The 19,114-nt window shown below is 33.8% G+C and overlaps 4 protein-coding genes across 5 annotated transcripts in view; 2 read left to right on the forward strand and 2 right to left on the reverse strand.

Annotated features, from left to right (window-relative positions):
* LOC149486155 (SH3 domain-binding protein 5 homolog) overlaps window positions 1-19,114 on the forward strand; it is a 243,113-nt gene that overhangs the window by 23,649 nt on the left and 200,350 nt on the right. The window lies entirely within an intron of this gene.
* On the reverse strand, window positions 88-13,531 carry LOC149486157 (solute carrier family 25 member 35-like). The gene is made up of 7 exons (XM_089699515.1): window positions 13,400-13,531; window positions 6,417-6,712; window positions 5,831-5,987; window positions 5,244-5,334; window positions 4,278-4,493; window positions 3,428-4,007; window positions 88-233 (listed from the first exon to the last, which is right to left on the reverse strand). The coding sequence occupies exons 2-6, from the start codon at window positions 6,695-6,697 to the stop codon at window positions 3,814-3,816; spliced, it is 939 nt and encodes a 312-aa protein (XP_089555641.1). The 5' UTR covers window positions 6,698-6,712; window positions 13,400-13,531; the 3' UTR covers window positions 88-233; window positions 3,428-3,813.
* LOC149486158 (solute carrier family 25 member 35-like) lies at window positions 9,166-13,540 on the reverse strand. Of its 2 annotated transcripts, XM_089699516.1 has the most exons (5): window positions 13,400-13,540; window positions 12,075-12,317; window positions 11,446-11,772; window positions 10,713-10,855; window positions 9,167-9,419 (listed from the first exon to the last, which is right to left on the reverse strand). In XM_089699516.1, exons 2-5 carry the CDS (start codon window positions 12,311-12,313, stop codon window positions 9,217-9,219), a joined length of 912 nt encoding a protein of 303 aa, XP_089555642.1. In that variant the 5' UTR covers window positions 12,314-12,317; window positions 13,400-13,540; the 3' UTR covers window positions 9,167-9,216. The 2 variants fall into 2 exon arrangements, with proteins under 2 accessions (XP_089555643.1, XP_089555642.1); XM_089699517.1 differs by lacking the exon at window positions 13,400-13,540 and having other exon boundaries at window positions 9,166-9,419; window positions 12,080-12,204.
* On the forward strand, window positions 14,112-19,061 carry LOC149486159 (uncharacterized). Its single transcript, XM_089698686.1, has 3 exons — window positions 14,112-16,437; window positions 16,519-16,628; window positions 17,580-19,061. Exons 1-3 carry the CDS (start codon window positions 14,112-14,114, stop codon window positions 19,059-19,061), a joined length of 3,918 nt encoding a protein of 1,305 aa, XP_089554812.1.

Consider the following 19,114-nt stretch of genomic DNA (forward strand, 5'->3'; position numbering starts at 1 on the left):
TATTTCAATAAAACATCTCTTTGTAAAAATATATACCTTTCAATATCATAAATTCTTTTATTTCAATAACACATCTCTTTGTAAAAATAATCTATACTATAAAACGCTTAAAACAATAACAATGAAAATAAATTATTTTTTATCGAGTTTATAGAAAGACAATCACATAATGGAATGATAATAATTCGTAAAACAACTATAAAAGTAAACACAAATACAAAAATATTAACCTCCTCACTGAACTTGTACTACCTATAGAACATAAAAATACAAAAAATCTTGCGAGTTAAAATATATCCACGTCACGTCAAATAAAAACCCCTAGCGACATCTATTGAAGATTATTGTAGGTATAGAAAAATATTTGACAGCTCAACTGAAGGTCAATTCTGCCAAAATGGCTTCGAGATCCAGACGTGTCGAGCCGCGCTCGGGCATTGGTAAGTTCAATCTTTCTGAATCTTATAAAAATGTTGCTATTTCTATCAAAACTTATTCAAATTACGTTTTCGAATAGCAGATTTAGTTTGATTTGTCAATATTTACGCGAATTCTGCCATGATTTTCTTTTCATTGGGGATAAAAATTATATGTCCTGTATTTAGGAATCATGCAGACTGCTACTTTTGAAATAATATTGTTATGTCCTGTGTATAGGTACCTGTAAGGGAATTATGTAAATAATATTTTATTTGATATTTGTTTTAGCCTGTTCTGACGATACCGTGCTAGCATTACTAGAAGAATCTGATGTCGATTTTAGCAGCGACGATGATACCCAAGATCCCACATATAATGAACCCACGGAAATGGCTACACAAGAGCGTCGAAGGTATGATTCTAGTGATTCTTCTGTAAATTCAGACTCCCATGATGTTGTTGAGCCACCATCGCCGGCTTTATCGAGTGGATCTATAATACACCAGGCCACTGGCTCTGGTTTACGCCGAGCAAGATCTTCTCGTCGCCCTCGAAGGTCAGCTCAGCCAACCTACAGACAAATACCGTCTCAATCTCAACCTGATGTTGTGGATTTATGGACTGGAAATTTTGAACCTCTCGAAATAAATCTATACGAACCAACATACGTGCCAAATTTCGACCATGGATGGTCATACGAACAGTTCTTTGAACGTTATATAGATGAACAAATACTTATAAAAATTGTAGATTGTACAAACAGAACAGCAGTTCATGTAAAAGGCAGGTCACTTGGTCTTACAATTAAGGAATTAAAAGTTTATATTGGAGTGACAATGATTATGGCTTCATTGCAATATCCTCAAATAGACATGTATTGGTCGTCTAAATGGAAACAGCCTATCATTACCTCAGCTATGACACGTCTGCGTTTTTACGCAATTAGAACGTCGTTAAAAGTGGTTTATGATCTTGATGTTACCGCCGAAGAGCGTCAAAAAGACAAGATTTGGAAAGTGCGTCCCCTTTTCGAGAAAGTACGACAAGGATGTTTAGTTCAACCTCGCACAGCAAAAATGTCTATTGATGAAATGATCATTCCGTTTACTGGTCAATGTTGTATTCGTCAATATAACCCTAACAAACCTAATCCCTTAGGGTTAAAAGTATTTGTTTTAGCAACGCCTCAGGGAATGGTTATAGATTTCGAGATATATCAAGGAGACACAACTTTTCCAGAAATTAGACAGATGGGTTTTGGTCTTGGAGAAGCAGCTATTCTTCGGCTGACCGAAGCACTTGTCCCTGGTCACCACATCTTTTTTGATCGCTATTTTACCACTATCAAATTGTGTGATGAATTATTGAATAAAGGTTTTCACGCGACTGGAACAATTATGAGAAACCGATTGCCCAAAAACTGTATGATGGAAGAAGATAAGATTTTTATGAAAAAGCAACGTGGTTATTGCGAAATAAAAACACGAGCAGATGGCAAGATGGCAGTGACACGTTGGATGGACAATAAGCCCGTCGTGATGTTGTCAACGCGTTTATCTAATACACATGCAGATGAGTGTGAAAGATGGTCGAAGAAAAACAAAGTGTATGAACGTGTAAGACGCCCCGAAGTTATCAAAGAATATAACGAAAATATGGGGGGTGTAGATTTAGTTGATAGAATGCTAGCTGTATGCCCTTCACGTAACAGAACAAAAAAGTGGACAATACGAGTAATATCTCATATGGCCCTGCGCAGACGGCACACTTTTTGTGCGATCGAGTCTGCGGCGCACAAAAAGTCTGCATGGCGCGCAAAAAGTCGGTCGCGGATTTTTCACAGACTCAACGCACACGACGCACATCTTCGATCATTTTGTCGGCAGACTCAGAGCTGTAGGGACGTAGACGCTATGGAAATCGTGTAAAGTGTGCGCCGTCTGCGTTAGCGCGCGTTGAAGCAAACGTTCAATTCTTTTCACACACTTTTGTGCGGAGCGGCGCGGTGCGGTCTGCCCGAATTACACGGATTTTTTGTGCGCCGGACTTTTTGCGCGTCGTGTGCGTTACTGCATACAATTTCATAGGTTCTATTTTCACAGACTAAAAAGTGCGTCACGGATAGTCTGTCGTCTGCGCATGGCCTAAGATAGACTTGGCTGTTGCTAACTCATACCTTCAGTTCAAACAGAGAGAGAAGAAAAAAGGCGTTAAAAACGTTATAGGCATTCGTGAATTTAAGATGGAACTTGGTGAAAAGTTGATTGCTGATAACTTAGATTCTACAGATACAGATGACCCTGCTGATGAGTTCGAAGAACTTTTACCAAAGCACAAGAAACGTAAGACTACTATAGTTCCTTTACCAACCAAAGCTATTCGTCAAAAAAAAGCTAATCACATGCCACAACACAGCTCAAAGCAAAATAGATGCAGAAATGAGGGTTGTTATAAAAAAACTACAGTTACCTGCAAAAAATGTGCTGTGTATTTATGTTTCACGGCTCAGAGAAATTGTTTTGAAGCTTTTCATAATCCATAATTATTATATAGCTACGCAAATGGCGTCAATTTTGATTGTATGCTAGATAGGATTCTATAACTGTTGATGACTGATTTATTGAGACTGATTTTATGTACAATTATCAATAAGTAATGTTATAAAAATATTATCTGTTCAAAATAAATAACGAAAAAGTTAAGTTTAAAGTTTAATAATATGTTTTTTCAATAAAAAATTGAGTACTTTATAGGCTTATCTTATTTCATTACACAATAATATACTCACATTGGCTGTAATTGTCTTGTATGCAGAACATAAAATAGTCCTGAAAATATAAGTAGCCTGCATCTGTCCTAGTGGCAGGACATAAGGAAAAACTCTTTGTTACAGGAATAGATTTTTTTCAGTAATTTTTCAGTTAAAAAGTAACCCCTAAACAGCTTAAATCCTGAATATGAATTGAATCTGACATAAAAAGTGGTCCCTGTAGTGAGGAGGTTAAACTGTTAGTGTTTAAATACAATGGTGATGAAGTGGAAGTCCTTGTGAATTACAATCTATAAATTTATATAAAAATTACTACCTATAATTTCTAATAATATTATTAAAAATATTATTATAATTTTTCGGCCGTATAACAATACTAAAAGGCTGTGCCGATTTTAAAACCAACTTTGTGTCATTAAATATATCTTGACTCTTGAGTAATTTAAATTACATACAATACCATAGTGAAGATATAAGGATAATATGTTTCGGTTTTAACTCTTAAGATTAAACATAACGACAGGTAATTATATTATGCTTTTTAACAAGTCTTTTATAATTAATTTGTTCACAATAATTATCACGACAAAACTTCCTTACAAACTACTCCCATAACTAAATATTTAGCTTCTCAAATAATCTTCCAAAGTCTTCAACTGGTCCCAACATACAAGTAACAGTACTGTATGAGGACCGAGTCTCAGGTAATTAGCCCCAACACCTTTGTAGAAGGCACTGGCTCCTTCAGATTTGAGCATTTTGATGAAACAATCCGCCATACCGCGGTATAGCTTGCCACGGTTTTGGGAGTCTACCGCTGAAATTAGAAAATCATTATTATACATGGATCGTTACAATTCAATATTTCATTAGGATATAATATAGCTGTGAGGCATTTAAATTTTTGTGTATGCTACAGTATGGACAAAAATTTCTAAAAATAATGTTTTGTGAATTTTTATGGTAAACATATTTTGTTGAGCAACTATGTTTCAAATCTGCACACAATGATGCCAGCAACTCCACAACTTATTGGTTCAACTCGTTTGTTTCGTAATAACAAATTAACTAATAAAATACAACTTACGTTGATTTGACAGCCTCGTAGCCATCACATCAAAAGGATTCAAACACAACGTCATCACAATGCCTCCCAAATTGGCACCCATAAAAGACAATAGAAGTGGTGACCTACAAAGGTCTTTATCTCGAAGAAATTCTTTGGCGTAAGCAAAACTGACCATTTGGGAACTACTGCCCACTGCCCCACGGGGGATTTGGGGACCGACCCCACGGAATAAACCTGAAATAGATTTATTATTGCATATCGTTAACATTTGTGAAAATGCAAATAATATGGAAAGCTTTTTAGAAAGCCGGTGAAGTTTGTGAAGTGAATTTTAATGGATTTTGTGTTTTTTGAAACAAATAAAGTATTTCAAAATTCATATACGTGTTTTATTTTACCTTGCAGTTGCATAGATTTTTTTACACCACTATTTAAGTTTTGCACGCCTCATAAGCGAAGCGTTGAGGTGGGTACTACTGTCACTTCGCGCAAAAACTCTGATTTTTCAAACTTAAAATGTCTTTATGTATCATACATTGCACTTGTAAGATAATACATACACACACATATTAAGAAAAAACACTATTTTTAACGTTCATGATATTTTTGATGTCATTTTTGTTATTTAAACTAGTTAAAAAACAGTTTAAAAAAGTTCTGTCTTGGACGTCCGTGTGTCTGTATGTGCGGATCCTTTTTCTTGTTAACACGATAGCGACCGAAATACTTTACTAATCGAGTCTTTTTTTTTCTCTTACGCTTGAGTATGCTCAGGAATAGAACCCTTTCATTTTTCAGGGTCTGATTCGATGTGGTTTAATTGTTAATAAATAAACAAAAGTAATAATTAATAAATATTTATTAAAAAAAAATTATGAGGCGTGCACTTTTGGATTTTCCAAATTATCTTTGTTTGCGATGCGTAAATTTTTCTATAGGTCACGAAAATGTTATCTTTGATATTATGACAAAAGTAAGACCTACCTTTGAATCCTTCTTTGCGAAATATATCAGATAAAGCATTCCATGTGCCGCTGTGAGTGTGCTGATGACCCACCGCAATTGCTCCCGCTGCCTGAAGAGAAATTATAACGAATTTATAGATGTATAGAATTGATTCTTAAGTAACAGTGAATGGAAGTCCTATTAATATCGATTAAGCAATTTGGATCTATAACTTCGCATGAAGTCAGGTGAATTGACCACTTGGCCACCCATGATCGGACCTTAGCAATCGATTTTTCGCAGAAATATTATTTTTATAGCATCGATGCATTATAAATGTGAAATTTATAAAACACTAGGTTTCCGCCCGCGGCTTCGCCCGCGCAGTCAAAGAAAAACCCGCATAGTTCCCGTTCCCGTGGGATTTCCGGGATTGCGTCATTTTCCCGGGATAAAAAGTAGCCTATGTCCTTTCTTGGGTATCAAAATATCTCCATACCAAATTTCATGAAAATTGGTTCAGTCGTTTAGGCGTGATTGAGTAACAGACAGACAGACAGAGTTACTTTCGCATTTATAATATTAGTAAGTATGGATTTGTCATAATAGATTAATTATTAACCCACCTGCGCCTGCAACCTTGTCTTCACAAGGAAGAAAGGTGTCCCCGCTATAGAACCCAACGCTCCCCCCACACCCGCGGCGACTGCGCCCCGCACTATAGATGTGCGACCATCTACTGTGGTGAGACCGCGACGTTCGGAAATGCGGTATACACCTAGCCTGTAGAAATTTGTAAACAATGTTGTAATAATTTTTTTTCGGTAGGTGTTTGAAGTGAACTGATATGAATTGAATGAAATAAAATGAAAGGTGTTTTACTTGTAGGTAGTAGCACCCGAGAGTAGCACAGACTAATAATAATATACTACGTATACAAGTAGTAGGTACTGTAGAATGTAGATGATTGAATAAGGAATTTAAAAGTAACGTAACTTTTCTTGTAAGTTAAATAAGTTATCTAGATAATAATTAGGGACTTGTGAAAAAAGTATGAATGAAAGATAATGACTTTAATTGTAGTTTATTTCAGACATATAAAATGAATTGACTGCGAATATTTAACGCATAATTTAGCCGCCAGAGATCATAAATAACAATACTACTATGTATATGGCTTCTTAAAAAACTTCTTCCATAATATAATCTCACCTAAAAGTATTCAAAAAGAATTGAAATCCCAGCATAGCTGGCAGGCCGCTTTGTAATGCCATAGCGCCCTCTGTCCGCGCTATAACAAACAAGGCATGAGGAACATTTTTATAGAAAATCGCATGTTTCCCTTTAGATGCCAATTCTCCTTGCAATTGTAGCCTAGTTTTCACAACCTCTATCGGATTTGTGAAGATCGTAGCGAACATGGCAGATGTGCCGCCCATTAGCAAATCTGTGACGTCACGCACGATGCCCCCCGGTTGATTATTTCCCGCCATTTTGTGTTTTGTTTTCTGGAAGTAGACAATTTTTACGATAATTTTATTAGGTACTTTAAATTTTATAATCCTTGGATTTCATTACTTTAAAATGTTTGGTTAAAAATCAATAAAATTTTTGTTACATGCATGCATGCATTTAACTACTTAATTGAAAATATGTACTTTCGTATTCTATTAAAATTTAATATGTAGTATGATGAAATGTTTATTTCTTGCCAGTTCCCACGAATTTAGAATTATGTTAAAAACTACTCAATTATTACATTATTATATATAGTTAGAATTGGATTTTACTAAACAGGAAAAATAAATAAAACATGATTTAAAAACAACAACAATTTATTTACTTAATTTAAAACAAAACATTTCAAATCAAACAGATTCAGGCCTTTTCAGGAGTTCAACATGATGTATAAAATTTAACTACTTATCAGTTATCTATTGAATAAAAAATTTCTATAGAATAATAACATTTATCAGATTTGTACTATTAACACTAGCTCTGAATCACAATAGGCATGACGACAGTATCCATAATTAATGATCGTATTAGTGTTTTTAAGGGATAATGTATAATAAATAAATTAAATATAGTGACTTAGAAATCTTAAAAACATTAAGATTCATTAATCTTAATGTTTTTAAGTCTCATTAGATTATCAATAAAATAAAACATTGAAATTCTGCAGTTGGCCATTTTGACTAAAACACGCGTGACGTCACGCTTAAGTAAACAACTCAAATCAGGTGTGTTTTGTGGTATGAATATGTTGAGAATACGCATTTTTATTTATTTTCTATTGTTTCACGTAGGCTTTATCCACTCTAAACAGAAATATAATTGCGAATTCACGAACAAATGGTTCGGGTTTCTCCGCGCCAACTTTATACAATCATTTCTTTTATTTTCTCGCTTGAAATAATTACTAACACATTTTTGAGCATTATTTTTATGTGGATTCACACTGCAATACTGCACACCACTTATAAACTTTGAAATTCGTTTCTATAACACATATTAAATAAATATTTTTTTAATTTTCTTCGCAATGCGTACAAATAATTACGTATTTACTAAAGAGTGGCGTCACAGCTACGCCATGACACCTGCGAGCTGTTTTGGCACAGTTAATAAATATTTTTTGAAAAATGGCTTTTAACTTCGTTAAATTTAAGTATATTACCGAAATATAGGGTTTTTCTTGTATACATAGTAAACGTATACACACATTATGAAAGAGGATTTCAAAATCTTTCGTCATGCCTATTATACTTAAAATTTTAATTAATACACTCCGATAAAAGTGAAATATATTCGATCTACAAACACGAGACATTTCAAATTTTACGTGTTACATTCCTTGAATTACTCCAGATTTTAATAATATCATTGCAAATTAAGTAAATCAACAATTAAAAACATTTTAGTTATGTCCTAATCGTTCGTTAGAATTTTAACACAATAAAAATAAAACTTAACAAATCATATTATCTACCATGAGGTAGGTTATTACATTAGCAAAATATGCTAAAATATCTAATACTGTACTAAAATGGTAAAATGGTATTACATACCTTCAGGTCTAATATTTATTCTACGCTAAACTAAACTAAAAAAAAATTCAACTAAACTAAATCATTGCACTTTGGTTTCACTATAAAACTAAACTAATTGGTTCAGAACGTTAACAATCTCATTCGTTTATTTACCTACATACTAATGTTAATTTAATTAACGTGATAATTAAAAATTAAATATTTAAGTTCTCGTCATATTTTGTACTTTCGTCAAACATAGGTACTGTAAATCGATTGCCTTACGAATACACAGATATTATGATTTATTTCACAAAAAAATTATCGACATTAAATCATTAATAAACAAAACATTTTCGAAGTGAAACTTCTTTAGGCACGTTGAGGGTAAAATTTGAAGGTTGCATCATGGCAATACGTCATCTTCATGAGACGACGATTTTGGTATCTTTGAATCTTGCCAAAGAAGTTTCACTTCTGACAGGTGTGCTCGGCACACACGCTCTTTTTGTTTTCAATATAACAACAAGGACGTCCAGATAATTATTGAATCTGTAAATATGACATCAATTTTCTGACTTTTTAATTACAATACAATGTTATTCAGAATCATAATAACAGACTACAACCATATCAGAATCACTTTACACAGAAAAGATCTTTTAAGGAACTTGGTATATTCGAGTATAATTGCTTTTATACAAATAAAAATAATTATAGTTTAAGTACAACAGTTTACAAACAAGCGAGGTATACTATCTTCATTATATGTACATATTTCGTATACAGAGTTTTAGGATGTGGGGTCATTTCAAAATGTATTTCTAGTCATTAATAATTACATTATAAAACTCATAGAAATATTTTATGAAAATATATAAGGCTGATTAAAAACACAGGAACCTTGAGCAACATCATTACTTTACATTATAGGCATTACTCGCCATGTATAATTACCCCAAATCACTTAATTCATAAAATCACGCTTTCAAAGTTTGAAAGTTCTTCTGTAAATCCTTAAGCATATCCCAAAACACAAGTAACAGTACAGTATGTGGTGCTTGGCGGAAGTAAGAAGGTCCAACTCCCTTGTAAAAGGCCAATAGACCTTCAGTTTTGGTTATCTTTTGAGCACAATCCCATATACCTTCATAGAATAGACCGCGCCCTTGCGCGTCGATCGCTGAAATATGAAAAAATAATGTTTAATTTTTTTTATTTCACCTGTTTTTTTAATCGATTGAATATTTTGAGCGTATTTTTATAGCCTAATGAATTTGTTTTAAGAGATTTCGTTAGTATCAGCTTAATAATGAGTGATACTGGACACTGGTTGAAAAAAGTATGGATTATTGGCGCCATTTGCCGCCTGTTCAACTGATTTCTGGCGTGGCGGTATGCATCCAAATTAATTCACCTCAATAATGTCGATATTTCATATCTGCCAGGCGTTCCGTGACGGCTCACATTTCTTTTAAATAATTGTATGTTTAACTCTAAATTTAGTCTTCTTTAAAATGTTTATAAATATCATTCACTGATGCAAAATATTCATATTTTATTTCAACAAACACATTACATAAGACATTGTTTAAATATTTGACTAAAGACTATCAATAGTTATATTAAGATAACACTCGATAATATTTCACTATCAAGGCATTTCACATTTGTTGGTTAGCCTTGCAGAAACGTCGAAACTCTAAACTATTAGGTAGGTACTTATTTTGAGATGACTTTTGTATAAACAAATTTTTTGTATGATGTTTTGTCGTTATTATGGCGATATTTAAAGATGTTTGAAACGACTTATATTTAGTAAGCAAGAAAATTTATATTCATATCAAATCATTATTCTAAAAAACAAAAATTAGCATTCATTATAATTATTTTGCTCTCACATCACAAGACAAAGATAATATTGTTCAAGAGATTTTTCGAATACCCTATTATAATATTTTATATTATGATGGTAGTCTTATTTCCACCATCAAATCCCTACTTCCCTACTAATATTATAAATGCGAAAGTAACTCTGTGTGTCTGTCTGTCTGTTACGCTTTCCCGCTCTCAGCCGATTTTGATGAAATTTGGCACAGACAATCTTTAGACCCTGAGAAAGAACATGGGCTACCTTTTATTAAAACACCACGCGGGCGAAGCCGCGGGCGGAAGCTAGTAGTAAATACAATATAGTCGAATTAACTTAAACTCAAACTCAAACATTTATTTATTCAATTAGACTTCTTATAGAAGCACTTTTGAAACGTCATTACATATTTTTAACATTTACCACCGATTCGGAAAGCAGTATCTACGGAGAAGAACCGACAAGAAACTCCATAGTTGCTCTTTTAAATCATGTCAGTTTTACAATTTAATTTTACAAAATACATATGTAACATCATATATTATAATAATATGCCAAAGTACGCTTAAAATAACTATGGTTATAAATTATTTCTAGATTTATTACCTTGATTGTAAAGTCTTGTCATGATAACATCCATGGGTGTTAGCGTCAAGGTTTTTGTAATAGCACCAATGTTGCTAGCCATGAACGCACTTAGGTATTTCGATTGTTGGAACATGTTGTTGTTGTCCATCCATTCTTTACACCTGAAATATTAAAAAAAATTATGAATAAACTATTGTAATTTATGTGTAAAAATTATTAATAATGTTTGTCATATTTATTATTGTTTGATATTTAAAAAACAATCCTATTTATATAACGAGAACGTAATTAATTTAAATACTGATAAGGTATCTACCCGGAAGAAAAAAGTAACATCAATATTATGTTTTCATTGCAATAATTGACAATGTATTACAATAATACAATTGTTTATATCAGTTCAATGACATACTTGTAATAAAATATTTTTAAAATTCCAATAGAAAAATAATGAAAAATTTTCCTTATTCCATAAAAGAGTCAAAATGCACAAATATTTTTGAAGTGAAACTTCTTTAGGCGCGATTGGAGTAAAATTTAAAGGTATTATATTGCCATGGCAATACCATAACATCATGGAGTATGGCGACGATTTTGGTATCTTTGAATCTTGCCAAAGAAATTTCACTTCTGACACATGTGCTCTGCACACACGCTCTTTTTTGTATTTAATTTTACATACTATATTTCCTAAAAATTAAGTAAATAGTAAATACATATACGTATACAGCAAATATATTAAGAAACTCACACAGAAAATGCCGCGATCTGCGACGCGGAACCAACCGAGTTCCTCAACATCATGCCATGGGCGCCCCTCCACAGGCCCAACAAGCCGTTCTTCATATAAATCTGTGTTAACGCATGCATCATGCCGGGATGACCATGTTGCGTGCCAACCGCTATCTTCTTAGACGAATACGACATTAGTTGAGTCTTTACTAATTGTAGCGGACTCCCTACAAGCCCCCCGCACATGCCAGAAATGCAGCCGACGATGAAACTGTTCGTAAATTTCGTATTGTGCTTCTCGTCTCTTAGGATGCCGTAGTTATCGGCTTGCTGGTATATACCTAACCTGAAATGTGGTTGTATATAAGTAATCTCTTTGTAATTTGAAACAGGATGGCTGGTATAAAATGAACCTCTATGGAGTAAGTACTGTAGCAATGGTAACAATTTTTAGGAAAATATATGTGTTGCCTTGGTATGGCAGAAAAACGCAGGTTCGAATCCCGCCTCAATATCGTTTTTTTTATTCATTAAATGCTATAAAATTAAATATTAAATTTTGTAGTAAAGATAAGAACTATCAAATATAATCACAAGTAAATAAAAACAAATTCTTCAAATACATATATGTTATATTTTCTAACATACCTTACCCCATTTACAACCAACTGAAACCACAATGCAGGAGCGAGGCCTCTTTGCAAAGCTATAACACCATCATGTTTTACTATAGTGTACATTGCGTGGGGTATATTTTTATAATACACAGCATGGTGGCCTTTCGCTCTAAGCTCTCCTTGAAGTTGCATTCGAGTTTTAATCACATCAAATGGGTTACTGAAGAAACCAGCACCTACGCCAGCCAACCCTCCAATGATGAAATCCATAATACTAAAAACAATGGTTAAAAAATTTACTGTTCATATAAAATTTCATAATAAAGCAATGTGACACCTCAGCTTTGATTTTTTACCATCCCTGTTGGTTTTGAAGTCATCTCTTTCTATCAAACTATATGCTTGTAAAACGATAGAACATATTTAAAAGATAATTTAAGTAATTAAATTCAAAATAGGTTTTGTTGCTCGTTTCAAATTATGTTATAATTTATAAACAATATGATAGAGAGAGATGCATTAGTTCGGTCCGCCTAAAGCAAAGGGGGCGCAAAGTAAGGACTTAGAAAATTTTTGATCAAAAGTGAAAAAAATTTTTTTTTTTTTGCGCGTCGACGGAGCCCCGCTTCGCGGGGCTCCTATTTCTGTGTAGTTTTTTTTTAACAAACCTAACCTAACCTAACCTAATGAAAATCATCAATCCTTGAGGGCGAATATCTCGGCCATTTTTGATTTTAGAGAAAAGTTGTTCCTATAAAACATGCTTATATTAGCGTAATCTTTACGATAAAACAATAATAAATAGGTGTTATAATGACACCAACTCCATCAAAAATTTTTTAAGTCCTGCGCCCCCTTTGCTTTAGTCCAACCATTAGTTCTTATAATTATTTATTTTAGTATGTGTTGTATGTGGACTATTCTTTAGTTATTAATTATTATATATTATGATTTGTAGCAAATTAGGAATTTTATTCACAAAGAAGCTATTAATATTATTTTACCAAAATTTGGAAGATACTTACAAGCTGAATAATTATTTTTTATTAACACTAATTAACACTCACATTTAAAAATGTTAATATGTTTGTTAATATATTCCATAACAATTCACACTTAAAAGTAAATAAGTTTAGAGCGTGTAATGATCTTTAATTAATGTAAATATATTTCATAATCAATCAATTAAATTAATTTAAGTCAATAGTATATTTCTGTTTAAACGTTCTTACAACTGCAATACTATAGCTACTAATTTTATTTTCGCAGTACCCATAGTCACAGTTTTTAAATATCAGGGCAAAGTCTCATACAAATATAAGAATGTAATGTTTATAGTAGGTATCTATAACTAACCTGTTTTTTGTTTACGGTGTATTTTAAATCATCCTGATTTCAAAATATTCCGTATTCCCATCCTGGAATACAAAGCACTGGTGTTAGCACTGGAGAATTCCACCGAAGTATAAATATCTCGGTTTTGTTTCGTAATCATTTCAAATTATTTTCAATAAACTCGAGATTCGCGAACGTCACAGATGACGTTGACAATCACTTGATGTTTATAAATCTGAAGGAACAAATAACGTTCAAGAATGTCATCATAAATTATTATCAATTTATAATATAAGGCTATTCCTACAATGATTCCTACTAACTTATAAAATAATCTAACTGATTTTTTTATGTGATTGCTAAAAGATGCTGCATTTGTAAGAGATATTGAAAATGTATGATAGCAGATTATTAGTAATTGAGTATTAACGAGATAAAATTGTTGGTTTATTACTTACACATTTCTGAGGTTTATTTTCATAAGGGGGAGGTACAATGAGAGGGAAAATGTACATTGTTGTAAAAAGTAAAATATATACTATCCATAACGCGAAATTCGTGTTATGGCCTATGGCCTACATATTTATAAGAAATTTGAAATAAAACTCTATATTTGTCAAAAGAACTGGCAAGATGTAAAAAAAATATGTAGTCTTCACAGACATCAGGTTATATACAAATAAGACGAGTAAATTTTTTGTAAATTTTCTTATAAAAATAGAAAAATAATTAAATGGCGGTGTCAACTGCTATGTTCCTATTTGAAGTAGTAGTAGAAAATGTAAAAAGTCTGGTAGAAAGCCGGCAATTAATGATAAAAAGTGAATTTGCAGACATTTTTTCCTTGGAGCTTAAAGACCCAAAGCAGATGCATATTGTTATTCCTGAACCGCCTCCCCTACCACCAGAGCCCCCTGGGAAAAAGGGTAAAAAAGCAAAACCCAAGCCCAAAAAAGGTAAAAAAGGAAAAGTAGAGGAACCGCCACCTGAACCAGTAATACAATCCGGACAATCGGTTTTATTCACAAGTAGTGCAGAATTTTTAATTCAAAACATGAAAAAGTTTCCTTTAGAAATGTCTCTATGGAGTAAGGAAGACAACTATTCTTACATTGGGACCACATACATACCATGGGATCAAATGTTTTACACTTATTTAGAGAAGATTTGTAACGCCGAAGAACCGCCACCAGTTACATTAAATGAAGAATACAATATTTTTGAGGAGGGTACTGCAAAGTTAATGGCGAAGATAAGTATACAAGTTAAACTTACTTACTTGACGGATAAAGTAACAACGTGCTTTCGCACGCTTTCTGAAGATCCTACAGTTAAGAAAGTTTTATACACTGGGATCAATTCTAAGACAACGTCATATATTTGCACATTGAAAACAACCGATGAAGATTTTGAAGAAAACTGTAATAAAATAGAAAACAATTTCGTAAAAGATAAACCAAAACCGAATAAAATGGTCTTCGCCGATTACAAAAACGCACCTGGTGCTAATCTTACATTCTTCAATGAGGGTGACTATTGCTGCATGAGTCATGCGGACAAGCCCCCTGAATCCATTTATAAATCACCAGAAACATGCCCTGATATAAACTTTATTATTGACTATGTTAGAAAAATTATCGTGTCATGCAATGATAACATGAGAATGTTAACACCTCAGCCGACTATAAAACCAAGAATCAAAGCTACAGATATTGATAGGTATTGCTACTGCAGAGAAACGAGTTGGCCTGGAGGACAATTTGCTGAAAGGTTCAGGAAAGAAGCACAGTCGGCTCCATGTCCGATGTGTATTCATGCTGGAAAGAGACCGCCAGGCTCTCGTGCAGCTACTTTCGATATAGCTAATATACGAGGTCCTTGCGGTAGAGCAGATTGTAGAATTGCCCGAGATTTACGAGCGTATATCGAAAAACTAGTTGAAGAAGATGACAAAGAAATCAACATTAACGATATAATAGGTCCATGCGGTAGTAAAGAATGTTCTCTTGCTGAGAAAATACAAGAGTTTTTGCGGCATGAAGGAGTATTTAGTCAGGGTAGTACACTGGAAGGATTGTCAACCCAATGTGCGTGCGTTAATCAAATGCAAGACGCTTTAAAGAAGAAAGATATTTGTGATATACTTTGTACTAAAGAATGTGACAATACTGATAGCGAGGTCAGCCAATGTGAAGGTGAAGCATGTCCACATCGTGATCCCAATAACAAAGTACAAGTATATGATGTTTATTACTTTACTGTGGAACATGACTTTACTAATAAAAGTTCAGGCACATCTTCGCCAACATCTGAAAAATCTTCTAAATTTAAATATTGTTCAACTGACTGCCCAAGTACAAAAACTTCTGAAAAAGTATCTTGTTCTAAAACTACCTGCTCCACTTTGACAAATAAAAAGGACGATGAACTTGAAGAAGAAGATAAATGCCGTGATCCTGAATGTCCAGTAAAAAGCCCATTTCCACCGAGTCCTGCTGATAGCGATATAGTAGTTCATTTTGCTGATATTCATAACCCATGCTGCGTTAAATCGTGCGATGTAGCTGAAAAAGTTAAAGATTTTATTGTGGACGGAGTTCTGAGCAAAAAGGCTAAATCTGTACCAGACGATGATCCTTGTTACTGCGATTGTGTATGTACCTTTAAATTCTCTAATAAAACAACGTATTGTGCAGTATGTGGAGGCTATGAGTGTTTAGGTGAGGATGTGAAAAATATGCCAGATTATGCAAAACCACACCCATGTCCTGTATATCATAAATTATATGATAAGAAATACATAAAAGTCCCAAATCCTTGGCCAGAAGAAGAAATAAGTAGATGTGCAGGAAAGCAACCAGACACCATTAGTAATAAAAGCTCAAGGACAACTGGATCGAGGCTCACTACGGCCGATAGGAAATTTGGTGCATCCCGATCAACCAAATCATTTGCTGAAAGAAAATCTGATAAAAAAGAAAGGAGTTCCGAAAAGGTAAAAAAAACTAAACAAGAGAAAAAGAAGGTCGGAAAATTTACTGCAAATGTTGAACAACCGCGTATGTATACCATTCAGTGAATACACTTCTAGTATGATATAGAGATAGATAATATAGAGATTTATGATTTTTTTATAACAGCGCCGCCATCCCCGCCAGTAGAAAGGAAACCGCAGCCAAAGTATCCCTACCCACCCGTTCCTAAACACATGGGATGGAATTGGACTGCAGAAGATATTCCTGGCATGAAGGTTGTTATTCGTTTCACTAACTTCATATTTTTCGTATATTTAACGTCATCAGATTTGTCACATCATAGGTTGTATTGCGAAGATGACGCATTCTGTAGGGTATACCATCAGCGTGTATTTTATTAAGACATGCCTGTAGATCATACAGCCTATTCAGTAGTTAATAGTTTATTAATATACTAGATTTCCGCCCGCGGCTTCGCCCGCGTTTTCAAAGGAAAACCCGAATAGTTCCCGTTCATGTGGGATTTCCGGGATAAAACCTATCCTATGTGTTAATCCAAGTTACCCTCTATATGTGTGCTAAATTTCATTGTAATCGTGAAAGAGTAACAAACATCCATACATCCATACATCCATACTTACAAACTTTCGCCTTTATAATAGTATTAAGATGTACTTTCATTATAATATTTCCCAAAAACCAAAAAGAGCTTTTTGTTTTACTTACCCAAATATATTTTTTTACCAATTACTCAGAATAAGGTGAATTCAATAGAACATGGAAGTTATATTTAAAACAATTCTAATTTCTAAGTCGATTCATGGTATTGTATTGTAATACTGCGATAAAATTAACTGCGTAGGTAGGTAACTTCTTTGTTTATAATGTTCTTTGGGTAAGTGCCAAATATTTTATTTTGTAATTCTTTAATTTTGTTACTTATGAAATTAATGTGCAGAGCATAATAATTTATTTCTCTACTAAATTAGTTGTCATTGAAATTCTCTTTTGTTTACAGGATACCTCAACAATGATGAGTTGAAACCTGCTAGTTGCAACATTATCCGATCACAAATTACTGAATTATATTTTCCCAATAAATGAATATGATCGTAATTGCCTTTTTATTTAATTTAAACACTCCTTAATTAAGTGCAATTTTAAATTTTTATTGCGGGGTACCTTCAGTTAATGTACAAAAAAAAATTAATGCAATTTGTTTTCAGCCCCGTCCCAATTGGAGGCCTGGTGCAGCTAATAAGATTTTAGTAAGGCGATACAGAGCATTACTAGAAGGTGTTGATATTGTTGCTAAGAAAAAACGCGCCATGATGCAACGCAAAAAGAAAGCAGAAATCAAGCCAACACTTATTGTAAAAAAACATGATGGAGAATATACCGTTCAAATGGAGGTTTTTAAGAAATATTCAAAAGAACGCCTGTTATTTCAATATCCGTACGACGAGAAACCTCCCTTGATTTATACAATAGGCAAAACTGAAGAGGAAAAATGTAAAATAAGGAATCAGCGCGAACGTAGAGAGCGTCGAGAAACGAGAAGAAAAAGTCGCCTTCTTCAATCTACGTTTAGAGACAAATGTCAAGAAATTTGTTTAAAAGCATATAATCAAGCAATCGGCCTGTTACCTTTACCCAATCCGAATGATCCTGAATGTCCGTGTCATACCGATGCAGTGCAAAATTTGTCACCGCCAATAGATTCATGCTCTTGTTCTGATGAAGGAAGTATATCGAGTAGTGACACCGATGGAGATGAGTGGGTCGTAGAATTTACACCACCTGCCGCCGTCTGGGACGTAAGGGCTAAACATCCACCAGTTCTAGTAGATAATGAATCTCAATATACTTATTTAGATTACAAAGTCAAGTTACTTGATAAAAGTGGGAATCCTGTACCAAGATTTTTCAAAGGTCCTGATGGCAAACAAGAATGTAGCGACTTAGGAGGCTTTTGGGGTCCAAATCACGTCTGGTTAGAAATAAATAAAGACGGTTATTTAGGACCAGATAATAGATGGGTTCCCATGAACTTTACTGGACCCGATGGAATGTATTACTCAGCTGAAGAAGGTTTCTTTACTGATAATACAGGACAATTATTGAAAATCGGTATTGATGGATACATTGACAAAGACGGAAAATGGGCATGGTACAGTAGGAGGGGAGGAAGAAGTCCAAAGTCAAAATCTACAGTAACAGGTACTACAGTTGACTCTAAGAAGTTCGGAAGAGGAAATAAAGCACAACCGCCTACTACTCCACTCGCAAAAAGTAAATCGGGTGCTGCACCTCAACCAAATATCAAAAAACCCGCCGCTAATCAGCCAACTGCGAAAGGAGCTGATAAAGTAAAGAAAACAGTTTCATATTCATCCGCTAAAGCTAAAAGTCCAGTAGTAATGAATGTGTCCGTCAATTATGAAAAGAACAGATCGCCTCAACCTGATTGTAGATACTACATGGATCCCAAAACGTTGGCAAAATATAAGGAAATTATGCGAGATCTCTCAATGTACGATGATTTAATGTGTGAACTTAAACCTCCGATGAAGATGAATCGAGCATCAAACACGCCAAAGAAGAGATTTAATTCCTTCTCTGTGTATAATAAAGGCCGCAATATGTCCAATATATCCGAAATAATGTCTACTGTAAATAAGACCTATGATGTCACGGCGTGTTATTAATATTTATATTTATCCTCTTTTGTGATCGGTTTGTATTAAACTATAAAACAATT

The sequence above is a fragment of the Colias philodice genome, chromosome 9, assembly GCF_061535455.1.
Source record: "Colias philodice isolate Cphi_HAF_F1 chromosome 9, ilColPhil1 Martin Lab GWU primary, whole genome shotgun sequence".
In the NCBI taxonomy this organism is placed as follows: domain Eukaryota; kingdom Metazoa; phylum Arthropoda; class Insecta; order Lepidoptera; family Pieridae; genus Colias; species Colias philodice.